Source organism: Zonotrichia leucophrys, chromosome 1A (genome assembly GCF_028769735.1).
Source record: "Zonotrichia leucophrys gambelii isolate GWCS_2022_RI chromosome 1A, RI_Zleu_2.0, whole genome shotgun sequence".
In the NCBI taxonomy this organism is placed as follows: domain Eukaryota; kingdom Metazoa; phylum Chordata; class Aves; order Passeriformes; family Passerellidae; genus Zonotrichia; species Zonotrichia leucophrys.
Genome location: NC_088170.1, coordinates 19,047,181 through 19,063,419, shown reverse-complemented (window position 1 = coordinate 19,063,419; position 16,239 = coordinate 19,047,181). Strand labels below are relative to the sequence as shown.

Genomic DNA, 16,239 nt, shown 5'->3' with positions numbered 1-16,239 from the left:
TAACAGGCCAAATTTGCTAGCCACTTTTCAATCACCTGGATCACAAATGCTGTCTTTAGGTAAGATGACACAGAGCATTTGTGTGGGGAAGGACAGTGCAGAAGAGACAGAGAAATTGTACAGTCAATATACTTACTGGGGTTTTTATAGATAGGTAAAACCTACCTATTGTTTGGTACTGGAAAGAACAGAAACAACATTGCCCACTGATACCAGAAAAATTACACAGTGCTTACCTGCGACCACATTCTGAATATTTACCAATATTTTTTAATATTAAGGCAGCTGTTAATCGGATGTGTTTAGTTATTGGTCCCTCTTTTTCATCCTGCAAAAGTAAAGACAAAAAAATGTAAAAGCCCTGCAGTTAATAGCAGGCAACAATTAATATCTAATACTTGATTCCAACAATACTAACTGTGAAATCTCTGAAGACAAGGTTCCTTGATCCTCTCCTTAATGCCATTAGGGCAGCACTTGGATGATTCACAATGGCCTTCTGTGCTCTGGGAGTAGAGGCAGTAGCCCCAGCAGCTGGCTGCCTACATTAGTAAAAAAAGAATTAATAAAAATAAGCTTTGTGCTGCTTTCTAGACAATTAACAACTTGGAAAGTTTATCTTACAATTTTAACCTATCTGAACAGAGACACAAAGAGCCATTAACACTTGGTGCTGATACATGATTGCTTCCACAGAGATAAGCCTCACTGTAAACCCTTAAGAAGAGTCATGCACTTTATTCTATGTGAAAAAACACTTCTCTTGAAGAAGTATTGCTCATCACCCCTGACATTTGTGATGGAAAAGTAATATATTGTACTAATAACACAGCCATTTCCTGAAGTGTACCAATTTAAAGGGGTGTTTCATCAGACAGGAACTGTGATAGCAGCTATGCAAATGCCATCTGAGATTTGGCCAGAGAAGGTCCTTGAAGGTCCTATAACCACTTAAATGTTGTCACAGCTCATTGGGACCATTAGACACTAAGACAATATAAAATATGTATTAACTGTGATTAATGAGGAGCAATATAAAATAACATAAGTTATAAGACATAAAACATGTAACTGGTAAATCAGATCAAACATTTGTAAAACCAATTACCTGTTACTGCAGCTTTTAGACTGAGATTAATAAATTAGGCAGAGTATAACGAACTTAGCATAAGCAATTTCTCCATTTTCAGTATTAACACTAAAGTCAAAGCTGTATTTCACATAAAAACTTGGAAATTACTCATGCTATCAGAGTTCAGAATGTATAAATTGGTAACTTTACCTAATGATTTACTCATAATGTAATCCTAAAAAAACAATTTGTAGTGGTGAAAAATATCACCACACTTCAGTATTTTGAACAATATTATTATGAAGTCTTTTCATACCCTAGTAGAACTTGGTTAAGAAGTTTAGGTAGTGCTTACTTGTAAATGTGGCTTAAATGAAAAGTAAATGTTCTATTTTTTTTTAATGAAAGCCTGTACGAGTTTAATTTTGTATAAGTTTAATTTCAGTATAAGTATTTTATACTGAAAGTGAATATTCTAAGAATAAAACTTGAATTCTCTATTTAGAGAGACTTTCTTAGTAATCTGAGGTTCTAACAGCAAGGAAGCCCAGATAAAAACTGTGTTACTTTAGTAAGAGACAGACTCCTCCCTAACACCTTAGAGCTCATAAACACTCTGTCATCCTCCCTGAATAGAAATAATATGTATCATATAAAAATATATAAAATAAAATATGTAATATAGGAAATAAATAAAAGGCTTTATGAAGTCAAAGGAGAATGGCAGGGGCTGAATTAAGAAAGTAGGCAATGACATGTTCATAGAAGACCGAGTACCAAGTAAAAGAATTACTGTCTTCATTTCTAATTTCTTTAAGATTTTTGTTTTCTCTGTATTGAGAAGCGTAAGGATTAATCAATGGAGGCTGTTCTGAATGTCTCTCTTCAACAGTTATCATACCATATTTTAGAAAGCTGAATTACTATTCTAGAAATACTGAAAAAGGGACAACTGCAATAAATTAGGAACATATTAAAAATTATCTTCTCTTTTTAAGTTTGAAGAAAAATGAAATGGATAAAATGCTACTGAGACACCAAGTGAACTGATGTATGTCTGTGGGCAAGTATCTCTAAAAACATCTATACTTCTTGAATTTCTTTAATTGTGTTTAACTGTGTAACTTAACTTCAAACTCTACCATTTATGTTGTGATTTAAAGTAATCTCCTGGCCCACTCTCACAGAGCATTAAGAATATTCACCTTTGCTTCAGTGGCAACAAGGAAAAAAAAATGAGGTGAGCTGCTGGACTGAGCTTAGGGCTTCAACTGACACGTCATGCACTCTGGAAAGCAAACTATCAATTCCTGTCTCCCTCATGGAGCTGCTGGATGCTCCTTTCAGCTGCGCTAACAGAACTGTGGGCAGTGCTGTAAGGTAATGTGGGGGACAGGACACATTACCCTTCCCCAAAATCCTCCTGTTTGTTAAGGGAGGACAGAAAAAGGAACAGAAAGGGAACCTTTATGTCTTCACAAGACAGGAAGCGTATGAACTGCTCTGAGTGCTGACAGAGAAGGTCTCATCTCTTCCTTTTGTTCCAGCCCACCTCCTGTACTGGTGTTCAACCGAGAGTAAGGCAAAGAGATTCCACTCGTGTGGCAAGCCCTTTCTTTCATTCTATGAGCATTTTTTAAAAAAAACAAATTGATTTAGCATGCAATCTAACAAAAATTAAAGCTAGTTCCCTCACCATAAGCAATGCACAGCTGTGAGAAGCAATAACGAATATCACAGAGAGTCAGAACAGAATCATAAAATCATTTAGGCCGGAAAACACTTCTAGAATCACCAAGTCTAAATATTAACCACTGCCAGATCCACCACTAAACCAGGTCCCTATGCATCACATCTGCACATCTTTTCAAGATATAAAACATGCAATTTTGAGCAGAGGAATGTTCTCATTTCAATCTGAATTTTGAAACCACACCCTTAGTATCTTGTGATATTGCAGTCTCAGTAAGTTGGCAAGAACTAGTTATGTGTGTAAATTCCTGCTTTCTGAATCTGACCTAATTAGGGAATTCTGCCTCAGAAGAGGGGATGTATAAACAGTTTTTTTCCCTATGACTACCTGTGCAAATTTAAAAGAAGCTTGTGAGAACACATAGCTACTGGAATGTGTTATCTGTGTGATGGAACATTATGAAAAGGCTGAGTTAAGAACACATCATGCTTGTAGATGGTGTCAGCCCTACACTTCTCACTTACCAACTATTTAAGACTAAATTACCATAATTCTTCTTTCTCTGGTTTTCCAAGGTCTGAGTGTTGCTCAGTTTAATGAAACAAGGCCCCATAAAGCAATTATAAGTCTGTGTTAAGATGGTTTTTTATATTAAAAAATAAAAGGATTCTCAAACTAAATTTCTCAGTTTTCATAACTTGACTTTCTTTGCTGCGTCCAGCAGTTTGGTGGCAGTTTTACAAGCCACAAAACAGAACAGCAAAAATCTGCCTGGGACCATGTAATTACATCTAAAGTGGTTCCAGTCAGTTACTAACAAAGGCCAGGTTTTGACACACTTACACAAGTAACTGAACCTTGAACAATTCCACTATTAACACAGCCAGCCCCAAAACCTCACACCAATGGGGCTGTACTCTGCAATATTAATTCCACATGGTCAAAATCATTCTGGGAAAGAGAAGAACCAAATCTGATTTCAGATAGCAACACAAAATCAGAAGACTCTGAGGAGTCTATTGTTTATCTTGCTTGCTTGTTTAAAGGAAAGTTTATTACAACAGTTCTTGGATCAAATCAGCCCAAATTTAGACCACAAAACTGGAAGGAATACAGCAAGTTACAAGACAATCCATCTCAGCTGTGTGACACATGAACCATACACAATAAATAACTTTCCATTTGTATGACAAGCACTTCCTTTTAACAAGGAAAGTTAAAAAATGCTGTCCAGTTGGGCAAAAAAATAGGAGAACATGTTGAGAACAACGTTCATCACAGAGTTTTGAACTATATACTCTAAAGAACTACCTGGGTTTTTTTTAAGGTAACTGCAACTACATCAGAATCTATTCCCCTTTTTGTCTTACTGGAACAGACCTCAAATTTCATTACAGATTCTTAAACATACAGAGTTTCACCTGATAAGGCAAGTTATAAACAAACTCTTTCTCAAATCTCTTACTTATTGGAAGGCTTCTGATTTCCTGGTTGTCCAAGTTCATCTTGCTTTAATCCTGCAAGCAAAGCATCTCTGGAACAGTGTTTATCCTATTTGAGGAAAAGAGAAAGACAGTAAGAATGGTGTGTGGAAACTTACCATGAAATTCCTACTGTTTTCTGAAGTAATATGTGAAAGAAAATGTGTACCTGTAAATGGGTAATGAAGGAAAACCTCTGCCGCTGGAAAGGTTCACATCCCTCCCACAAGCACTGCCCTGGGTACACATCTTTTCCTCCATGCTCGGTTGCTGCATGATAGAAAACCTGTGATGGTGTCTGAAACCACCTACAAAAAGAGGAGAGGGGAATTTATTTTATTTTTTTCCCCCAGTGAATGGTGAAGTACAAATCCAACAAACATCAACTCACAGCGGTTAACATTTTTTTTTCTGAATTGAGACACACATTGATAAATGGAAAGTTGCAAAATTTTGAAGGGAAAAATATGTATGCATATTACCAGTGAGCTACCAATAAATGTCAGTATGATTTTTCCAAACTTGATTGAAATATCATGCTTCTATTTTCTACTTACACTTCACCAAAGACTTAATGCATGTTAAATCAAACAGACCCATTCTCTGCAATATACAGCAACAAACTATGCACATCTTAACTAGATAAGGCTTACATAATATATTTTTATATTTATATATATAAACATACAATATATTTATAGAAAATAATCTCGTATGTTCCTTCTCCCATTTTTCTTCTCCACTAGCAGTCAGATTCAGATCTTATTTAAATCTGATCAACTTGGTGGCCCTCCTCTGGACTCATTCCAGCAGGTCCATGTCCTTCCTGCAGAGCTGGATGCAGCACTGCAGGGGGGCCTCACTGGAGCAGGGTAGAAGGGCAGAGTCACCCCCCTTAACCGGCTCTCTGTGCTGCAAGCACACAGGGCTGGGTCAGGTCCAGCCTCTCCTCCCCCAGCCCCCCGAGCCCTTCTCAGCAGGGCTGCTCTCCATCTGTCCATCCCCAGCCTGTGCTCATATCAGGGTTTGCCCCAACCCAGGTGCAGCCCCTGCCCTTGGCCTTGTCAAACCCCACGGGATTCTCATGGCCCCCCTGCTCAGGCCTGTCCAGGTCCCTCTGGATGGCATCCTGTGTTCCAGGTGTGTCAGCTGCACCGCTCAGCTCCGTGTCACCTGCAAACGTGCAGGGTGCACTCGATCCCTGCATCCATGCCATTAATGAAGGCATTAAATAACACTGGTCCCTGTACAGACCATGTGTCACTGAAGTCCATCAAGACTCTTAGCTACTGATCACCACCCTCTGAATGTGACTGTCCAACCAATTCCTAATTCATCTACCAGTCCACTTATCAAATTCATCTCCCTCCAATTTAGGAAGAAGGATGTTGTGGGGGACCATGTCAAAGGCTTTACAGAAGTTCAGATAAATTATACCTGTAGCCCTCTCCTTATCCTTTGATGCAGTTATTCCATCACAGAAAGCCTTTGTTGGTTGGTCAGACAGGATTTTGCCTTGCTGAAGCCATGCTGGCATTGTTTGTTCTTACCTGTTCACCAGCACGGGTACACCTCCTTTGACACTCCTTTTCTCATTAATGTACCTGTACAAACCCTTCCTGTTATTTTCTGTGTACCTTGCCAGGTTCAGTTCCAGTTTTTCCAGCTCTGTTCCACTCCTCTGTCCCGAAGAACCCTCCCTTAACAGCAAGAAGTCTGCTTTCTTCAAGTTCAAGAGCCTGACTTGACTCCTTACCTGACCTAAATTTCTCAAGCCTGCAAGCTCCACCAATGCATGACTGCTGCAACCTAGGCTACCTCCAATCTCATGTAGACAAATGATGTGCTATTGTAACATATACAAGCTGGTAAAAGAGAATTGCTGTGTTTCAAAATACATGACACGAAAATAGTGAATGACTCAAAACATTAGGGTTTTTTTAGTCTATATATACACCTTATGCATTTCAGATGTTACAAATTAGGCCCCTTACTGCAAAAGACAAAAAATAGCCTAAGGATTTATCGACTCAAAATTCACTTCAATACAACTAACCCAGCTCATCAATATCCACTTAATGTTTGGACCAAAGAGGTCTAGAAACCTTGCTGCTGCCATTTGGGAAGTTATTGCCAGCAGCTGCCCTCACACACTCTCAGCTTATGAACAGCTGTACAGTGAGTGCTTTGATTCAGCCACCTCCCTCTACATCCCGGTACTAATTTCAGTAGTGTCCACTATGCAAACACACTTGCAACTGATGCCTAGGCCTAAGTGCACAGATACTGATACCTGAACACTGTAACGACATCAAAGAGCTACATTCACCCACAGACAAGTCTTAGTTATAAACTGAATGCTACTGCAGTAACCACTGTAATACAGCAATCACCTTCTGCACTGGCAATAAATACTACTCTCTTTAAAAGCATTCATCTTTTACATGCCAGTTACCTCATACTGAAGGGAAGCTGAGAAGGAGCAATACCTGGCTCTTGCTGTTGGTCCAGATAACCCATAGTAGGAAATGAAAATAAAATGCTTTACATCTACACTGGCTCTACAGTGGGTGTTTCAGAGGACAGAAAGATCTTCCCACAATAAAGGGGAATCTGCTTAAGCCTGGCACTAACCATTTTATGAATAATAAAATAATAATTTCTGGCACAGATGAAACAAATTTCATGGCCTAAGTGAAATCCAAAACACAGTGCAAAACATTTCACTCAACATGGCAAATCTTGAGAAAAATAAAGCTATTTCAGCTATATTGACTCATTCACTTTTTAAAGTATTTAATATACTCAGTGTTATACACACTTCAATCACTGACCTAAAAAGATTCAAACTTAGTACCATTTTGCAGAGAAAAACTATTTTTCCTTAAAGAAACACCTAACTATTGTAATAAAAAAAGCTTACATACTGACAATATGGTCAGTTCAGTCTAGACTCTTGTTACACACTTAATTCATCCATCGTTCTGTTCAACTGCTGAACAGAACATTAACAGCTGACTTGACAGGCACTGGAGATTCAATAGCATTTTCAATTTACTTTTTAAATACAAAGCAATTCAAGAGCAGACATCTGCCTGCCTGGGAAACAAAACAGCAGCTTTTAAATTAAGCTGCATACAATTAGCAGTACCTGCAGACAGCTGAAGTTCAAAGGAAAACACCTACTTTCTGTTACATCCTTAATGCAAAGTAATGTGCTGACTGACACCTTTTTAGAATTTTACTTCCACTTCTGGTATTAAATGTGAACAGATCTGCCAGAGGCCAATCATTTCAACTATTTGCATAACTCAGTCTCATCTCACTGTAGTTTTTAGACACTACTAAATCTGTGGCATTTCAAATCTTGGTCTAATGTTTCCTAATTCGGTCCTAAAAAACCCAAACCAAACCACCAATACACACCACTGGAACGCTGCTGACTGGAGCAGCTGAATTAGTCAGTAGGAAATGAACATGCTATTTTATTTATTCATATTTATCCTGCTTCACAATAAATTTTTAAGGCCTTCACTGACTTCTGCACTGCATTTTTGAAGGAAAACATAATGTTAGTATTTTTTTGAGAATTAAACTAAAGAACATGCATAGAGAAACAGGTGAAAATTATTTTTTCAAATGTGCCTCCTGTTGTATCTTTCCAGTTAGCTACAAATATCACAAAAACCCCCCAGCATTCTATCATTCTACTGTGATGAAACTGACTGCTTAATTCTAGGGAAAAAAATGCTAAGCAATTGAGAATGAAACCAAGAAGTGAATGTGAAGTTCACACAGACTAATGAGCCACTCAAAAGAATCTTCTTGTTTCCCATTTAAACTACTCAATAAAAGCAGCTAAGACTGAGAGCTACAAACAAAAAAAGAACAGGTGGCAATTCCAGATTTTTCTTTACATCTAACAGAACCAGGAAGCCTACAGGAGATTTTATATACCTGTTTTTAATCAGGCTCTTCAAGGAATATGAATAAACAATACATATTTGAGGAAAATGCTAACTTAACATTTTGGTTCTCTTCACCACAGAGAAGGTCGAGTGTAATGTTTATCTAAATTGGTTTTAGGCTGGGACTGAAATAACTATTTTAAAGCTGAGAGCATAAAAACAAGAGCTGTCATATGAACTAAATCTATTAATGCAAAAAAATGTCTGAAAGCTTTTGAAAAGAATGCAATTTAAGCATGATTGAAAAGCAGTACAGGAAGTAACAGCCAGATAAACTAAAGCAAGAAATAATACACTAGGCAGGGAGCAAAATACAGAGATCAATGGCCTTGTAGCCCTGAACTTCAGTCTCAGGTAAACCTTCTGGACTTGTATTTGAAGACAGACTACAAAAAGACGGATAATGTAAGGTAATTTAATACTACTGCTCCTCCTCCTGCCCCAACAGTTTATCCTAAGTAATCTTAGACATGGAATAAAGTTGGTGACTTATACTTCGAAACTGTAGTTCAGCAAACTCTCTGACATGCTACAAGCTGGCAAGGCTTCTGTGTGACACTGCCCCAGCCTTTCATTTCAACCTCAATGCAACCCACCCACACCTAGGCATGAGTTAATGCATCCACTGTGGAGCCAGCAGACTGTGGCTCTACAGTTCTATTTACTAGTGGTAAGGGAGGAAACTGCAGAGTAAGTAAAGCCTTTCTTACATACAGAAGTGTCACCTATCAAAGAAAGAAAAATCACTTTTAAAGTGAAAATAATGCAATGATTTAAAAAGCACCAGATCTCTTGCACTGACTGAATGTCTTGCATAGACTGAATGATCTTAGAATTATGTTTGCAAGGAATGAAAGAAACAGAAATTACACCTTCAGGGGTTTCATACTAACCCTCATTCACTATTCCTATAATTCTGTTCAAATGTCTTATTTTCACGATCCATTCCAAACAGCTAAACTTCTCCATCTTTTCATCTTAATTTTTAAATTTCCCACCAGCTTTTGGTTAAATCAGCTTTATGCTCCCTTTGTCATCCTACATCAATGAGGCTGTCACTCTTTTTCGTACCATCCTATACGTTATGCAATTTTTCTCACTCACAATTTGTCTCCAGTTTTCAAAGTAGCTATTTGACAACTACTTTTTTTCACCAACTCTCCGCCCTTGCCCACAAACTAAGCATATTCACAAACTTAAGTTATTTTAAAAGTCAGTGTCAAGATACATATACTTTCCATAAGAATTGCATCAAGCTTCTATAAGCCTCCATCTAAATGTCTAGTAGTCCACTCCCCTTTGAGAACAGAAGCAAATTAAAAAAAAAAAATCATAGCTCTCTAGTCTTAAGAGCCAGTTTCTTACTACTTCCTTTCAAGACAATGGCATCCTCTGGAACACAGATGGTATAATTACCAAAATTAGTCATAAGCTAAATAAGACTGTGACCAGGACATTGAAGTGCAACACCCTGCTCTTGCAGAACTGGAAAGGCAAGAAAATTATTTTCTGTAACTGCAGTACAGGAACTATTTTATATGTGCAACACAGAGAACAAGTTTCAGAGGTCAGAATTCTTTTAAGTTAACCACACAACTATTTTTTGTTACTAAAGAATCAATATACTTCAAGAAAGTTACATAATACTCATTTTATGCTCTGAAGTATAACTCAGAGGAGTTAAGTGTCCTGCCTTCCCCCATCATCTTCTATATACAAGCATCTGTTACATATGAGTAAAAGGTAAATAAAGAAGCCATTTACTTTTTACAAGATTGCCACAGACACATGAAGTTCTGTCCAGGTTTTTTCATTTGCTCTGCATGTTGACTTGCTGCAGTGTATGAAGGTGGCTGCAAATTCATCTGCTGGCCCTGTACTTGAACTGTTGGTATTGATGTTGCAGGTGTGCTCTGTAGAAAAAGTTAAAACAATTTTAAACAGGGCTTATTTCTATACTTGACATACAGTTTTACTGCTTGTTGAAAGACTTTTTGTTTTACACCTTAATCCATCACAGGTGTTCAATTTTTTCATACTCTGAACACTGAATAAGCATTAGTAAGACACAGTAACATGAGGGACATACAACTTTTACACTGCATTACTGATACAGAACTTGATATTATTTAAACAATAAACTTCATGCCCAAATACAAACACAGAATTATGTCTGCAAAGAAATTTCTCAAGGGTACTAATGGAGCAAAGATTAACATTATTTTTCAAACGCTTTGTTGTTATTTAAGAAAAGGAAAAAACCTCATGCAAACCCAAGGCATTGCAGTATCATCAGCATAGGGAACAGCACCACATGCTCAGAATGCCTGACAATGCTGTACAACTTGTACACAACAAAAACAAACATTTCAGAAAGCAAAATTACTTTCCCCTCACTCCCCTGCAATATAACAAAACACTTAACACTCAACTAAAATTATCTTTCAAATTACCTAAAAATATATAAACACAAACTAATTTTATTTCTTTTTCTGAATAATGGATATTGAATGCAGAATGGTCCATTTCAAAACACTGTCTGTGTCAGAATATTGTTTCTCTTCTTTTTTTTTTTCCTGGAAGTCTTTGGTCAGCAAGTTCTAAGTTTTTTAAGGATGATGACAGTAGAAAAATTAAGCTTCTGAATATTATTTAGAGATGAAGACCTAACATCCTTTTCTTTCCCACTGCTTGAAAACAAATTCACACTCTAAAGAGATCAAATAATATTACTTCCATGTCTGTGTAAGAATAAGATAAGCAAACACTTTCAAATGGTGCACACGTTTAGATCTTTGCAGCTCTGTTACTGAGTAGCTTTAGACTTTCACTACAAAGAAACCAATTTCTAACATTTCATTTTTATATCAAGTTACATTTTCTTCCTGCTGATGTCTGTTGGCATTGTGGACAGCAGTCACACAAGGTAGTGAGTTAGTAACTATCACAGATTATACTACATCATATACAGTATACTATTATACTAACATGACCCTAGGGACAGCAAAAAAGCCTATCAAAAGCAAAACACATCCCATATCCAAACAATAAAACATGACAAAAATAAGGAAAAACTCTAAACTCTGCAAAACACCTGAGTACAGCACAACTACTTATGATGCCTGTGATCCATCCACATATATGAAAAGTTGTAAGAAAAGACTTGAGTCCATTAGTCATAACTACGAACTATTTTGAACTCAGCAATGATTTTCACCTAAGGATCTTTAAGCTATTTCACAGAATGGGTAATGAATCCTTCACAAGATATCTTTTAACAAAAGGTAAACAGAAGTGGAGTCTTTTAATATCAACGTCCCCTTAAAAAGGCATTTTTAAAATGAAGCTGCAAGCAAAAAAAAGGAGTGTCAGCAGTACAGCTTGTTTTGCAACCTTCACTTGGCATCCCAGTATCAACACATTCTGATGGTCTTTTATGTGACTTTTTATCCCTCCAGAACTTCTGTCTCATTTAATGTGCTGAAGAGAAAATGAGCTTACTGAATGAACTCAGTATTTCGTTTAATTCTCATCATTCAATATGTGGTTCATGTATTATTTACTCCATTCAAAGCCAACCCTGCAATTAATCTGGAATTATGAATTTTCTCAAGGGTTTCTCTGGCAAGCTCTCCTAGTGGTATTCAAAGGTTTTAATATCATCTCATTGAAAAATTGTTTATTTAAAATAAGTTGATCTGAGATATACAACACAAAATGTTGCATTCTGAAAATGAAAGGGCTTAGAAAGAGAAACAAATTTTCAGGACAAAAAATTGTCATTCAGTGCCCCCTCCCATTTTTTTTCCTCTGAGGAAAAAAGCTAATAAATTGAAAACAAACATGTAAAATAGCTGTGGTTGTTTAAAATTCTCTTCTTACTGCTCTACTGTGGAGTAGTTTCACTCTAACTTGGTGGACACAACTTCCATGTATTTTTTAAGACAAATCCATTGCTTGCCTATCAGCAATGACTGATTTTTGATTATATTTTTAAATCAACACGTAAAGCAAAGTTACATTTGCTCCTAGCATTTTTTTATTTTATTTTAGAAATTAAAGTTTTGCAGTCAAATATCACAAAGCTTTCCTCTCTTCATTAAAGAGATTAGAAAGATTCATAAAGATTAATGCTAATTTTTGGTTTCCTTTTCCCTCTTTTGTCATGTATTAGTTTAGTAATACATGACACATGGGCTATCACTAAAATTAGGTATAGCCTTTGTTTTTCAGAAATTAAACTCCTTTTCCTCACAGAAACATACCTAGAAATACTTGCTAGGTGCTCATATGCAATGTGCTCATATGCAATGATTATGTTAATGCAGTTATTTCTTTAAATGAAGACAGACTTAATTAGGGAAAAGTTAATGTCTAAGAAAAGTAACATCGTAAAGTCTTTCCCTGGGGCATAAAGATTCCAGAAAATTTCCTCCTCTAGTGAAAACATTTAATGAATCCAGATTTCCCAAGAAAACAAATGCCCAGTACTCCGCTACACTTGAACGCGCTCCACAACATCCTTTTGTAATCAAATTAGACCTCTCCATGATACAGTTTGCAACGGCCACCACTTAGCCCTTTTCTCACACAATCTTGGGACTGAAAAGTCCCTCTAGAGCAGCAGCATGTCTCAGTAGGGTTTATACTCAACCCTAAACTATACAAATACAAACTGTTAATGCCTGTACAGTCAACTTACAGAGCAGATACTAAAGCCTACTCTTAATAAGCAGGTAGAGATTTTATATCGAGACTGGGGTGACTTTAGACTGAGGTATTGGAGAGGGGGAGGAAATTCAGCCTGGTCATGATAACCAAGACTACAACTAAGAACTTTCTGCTAACTGGAATGGACTGTTTACCCTACATTTGGGCACAGATGCTCCGTGTGTGGTAGGAATAACAAACCCTATGAGCTGAGGCCAAATGTGGCCTACACTTAGATTTGACAGAAGCAATGATGCTATTCCCTTCATGCACGAACAGATAACTACTTTATCATGATACCTGCACATTCTATTTAAAAGGCCTTCTATGCCACCATCAAGAGAACACTCTGCATCCCAGTGTGTTGGGGATTCTGTTGACATATAGAGCCATATGCAGTTTAAAAGCATTAAGCTGCATTTTTCCCCCACCACTAATACGTGCACAGCCACTATAAATAAATCTAATTTTAAAAGAAACAAATATTAGTAAAAATACTTTTAAAGTATAACAGGATTTACAGCTTGACATGACAAAATTTTGTTTAGCTTATTCATGCTAATGAACACATCTATAAAAACACATAAGCTGAAAACAAATGGAACAGGATTTGAGTGTGAGAAAGGGGTCAAGTGGGTAAGTAGGCACCAAAATAAATGTTCTTTTCTTGTTAGATTACTGAGAACTTTATGCCTCCTTGCAACAGTGTGCTTCACAAGTGAAGGGCAATAAAAGCACACAGATTCTGTATTTCACTACTTCCAGCTGAGGAACTCATTTGCTCCGTGGCTAGGAATGAATTACACCTCCTGGAGCTACACACCTGCTTTCTGGTGCATGGTAATTCTCAGCTTTCCAATCAACACAGAGCAGGAGCCAACAGCCAAGGCCACACAAACTTTGCCACCTAAATTTCAACACAAGCATGTTTCAAGTGGGCAGCCTTAAGAGAAATGGGCATGCATTGTTTGTGAGGCAATGACAGTGAGGAGCAAGAAAATCATTACTTTAAAAGCCAGATGAGGCAATTTAAATCAGATACGCTCAATTCTAAGGACTTGGCGTGATATCAGAGCATTCCTTTAAAACACACCAATTGGGACAAACCAACATGGTTATGTTCAACAGATGTTTTGGAGGCGTCTGAAGAGGAATAAGAAAATGTGGCAAAGAAAAGCATACAGATAGGTAATTGCTCATTTCTTTTTCACCCACCAGCCTAGCACAATGCCTCAGGAAAGCAATAAACCATGAGCAGAGAGCAACCAAAATAAAAGGAAGCCAAAAAAGTACAGTACCGGTTCTGTCTCCCCTCAAGAGTACATTTCATGAGCTTACAAAATATAGATGGAGATGTAAGAGCAAAATTGCAACACCCTGTGCATCATGTGTACCTATTCTGACCTAACTAATAGATCCCACTTTTTATCATAATGCAAAATATGGAAAGAAATTCTTATATATTCAGTATACATACAGTTATTATTCAACAAGGATTGTTGAGGTATACAATTAACAGGGAATAATCTCAGATTATATACACAAGAAACCTGTAAATATATACAGATTATATACACAAGAAACCTCTGTGTGTATATATATATATATATACACACACAGAAACCTTTGTCGAATTGGTTTTTAATGGCACTTACATGGGCTATCTCATAAACAGCCAGTATACAATTTTAATAGGGCAATTAAATTAACATTTTTCCCCAAGTACACTGTATCATCCCATTTCAAACTACCTTTCATATAAGGAAACAAATTTCTCTTATCTTCTACATTCCCTTAAGGATTATTTAATGCTTTGTTGCTTTCTTTAGTTTGTAGATTGCTGTTCCCCTCCTGCCTTATTTAGTCATCCTTCCTTATTTTCAAGCACCTTCCCTTTCTCCTCTCTGTAGTTCATGAAAGCTAATCCTACTGTAGTTGCACAACCAATACCCTCCTTCCTTTTCTGCCCCCTGAACCTCATTTTTAAGTCTTCCTGTTTGGTTTTACTTTTATTACATTTTTTTTTTCTTCTCTCTCTTTCACACTTCTCTGAAATACAAGCTGTTAACTCACAAGCAAACAGGAAATCACACACTAAAAGCTTCAGCAGCTATGTAATTTTGCCATAGCTAATATCCCTTCATTCCCTGTCCCTTACTCTTTTTCTCCACTGGATTATATTTCTAATAAATTTCGTAATGTTTGCAGAAAAAATGCTCTCCCTTTTCCTTCTGCAAGACAGCCAATATATACTAAAGTACTTCAGAGAGGATAAAACAATGAAGACACTCAAGTGAAAAAAATGTTCCTCAGCTACTACCTTTCAAAAAAGTCAGGGGTAAGGAAGCTACTTATCAGATGAGGAAGACTCAAAATGTGAGGGAGAAAACAGAAGATAACACAAAGCCTAATCCTAAATGAAGTCATCACTAAAATTCACACCAACTTCATTAGATTTCGGCTGCATTTCTGGAAATTTAGAATACCCCCAAAAGCAGACTTAATACTGGAAATACCTAGCATCTTCTCTTCCAGAAAAGCAATGGCTATTGCAGCTGCTCAGCAACTTTAGAGAAAGAAAAAGAGCTGGCCAGGGTGATTTTGATAGTTTATAATCCAACATGTTAATTTTAAAGAAGTGGCAAAGATCTCTGCAAATCCTAAGCCAAACTACGATGTTCACTGCATCTGAACAGAGTACTCTACAATGGGTTCAACTGTAGTCCGTGCTTGCAATATTATGACAGACATGATTTGTAAATATACAAACATATGGCTAAGGCAAATAGTTAATGAATAAATTTCTCACCAAGTTCAAAACTAATTAACTCATTTCTCCCATATTTCTGTAACTTTGAAAAAAGGAAGGGCATCCTACAGACAGCAGAATGAGCAAGCTTTCAGGTAGGGAGACATTTCTACCAAATGGCAAACCCAAGAGGCAGCATTTCTTGTTGTAGAAGTAATGAAAAATGTAGTAACTATTCATTATAGTGATACTGGGGATAGTGTAAAGAGGAAACTATCAGCACAGATTTTTTTTTTCTATCCTCCCCCTCTAGTATCATGATATACATTATGAAAATCAAATGAAATAGTTAAATGTATTACTCCCTTCTTAAAATCTGCTCATATAGTAGCTGCTTGAAATACAACTGCAAATTCTTTTCAGGTACATATTGAGGGAATAAATAAACCTATTCCATTCAAGACAGCCCCACCATTTTATACTGCAGCCAAATCCTTAGCAAAACTATAAGAGAAATTCAAACTGTGTAATAAAGACATTCAGTGTAAAAAGCAGGTTATAGCTAA

General features: G+C 36.9%; 1 protein-coding gene across 1 annotated transcript in view; it reads right to left on the bottom strand.

Moving 5' to 3' along the window:
- ARID2 (AT-rich interaction domain 2) overlaps window positions 1-16,239 on the bottom strand; it is a 91,866-nt gene that overhangs the window by 2,940 nt on the left and 72,687 nt on the right. Inside the window, exons 16-20 of the mRNA XM_064701821.1 lie at window positions 9,979-10,127; window positions 4,416-4,554; window positions 4,231-4,316; window positions 419-542; window positions 237-328 (exon numbers count right to left, since the gene is read on the bottom strand). Of these exons, the coding sequence (XP_064557891.1) occupies window positions 237-328; window positions 419-542; window positions 4,231-4,316; window positions 4,416-4,554; window positions 9,979-10,127 (590 nt within the window). The remainder of the gene's footprint in view (window positions 1-236; window positions 329-418; window positions 543-4,230; window positions 4,317-4,415; window positions 4,555-9,978; window positions 10,128-16,239) is intronic.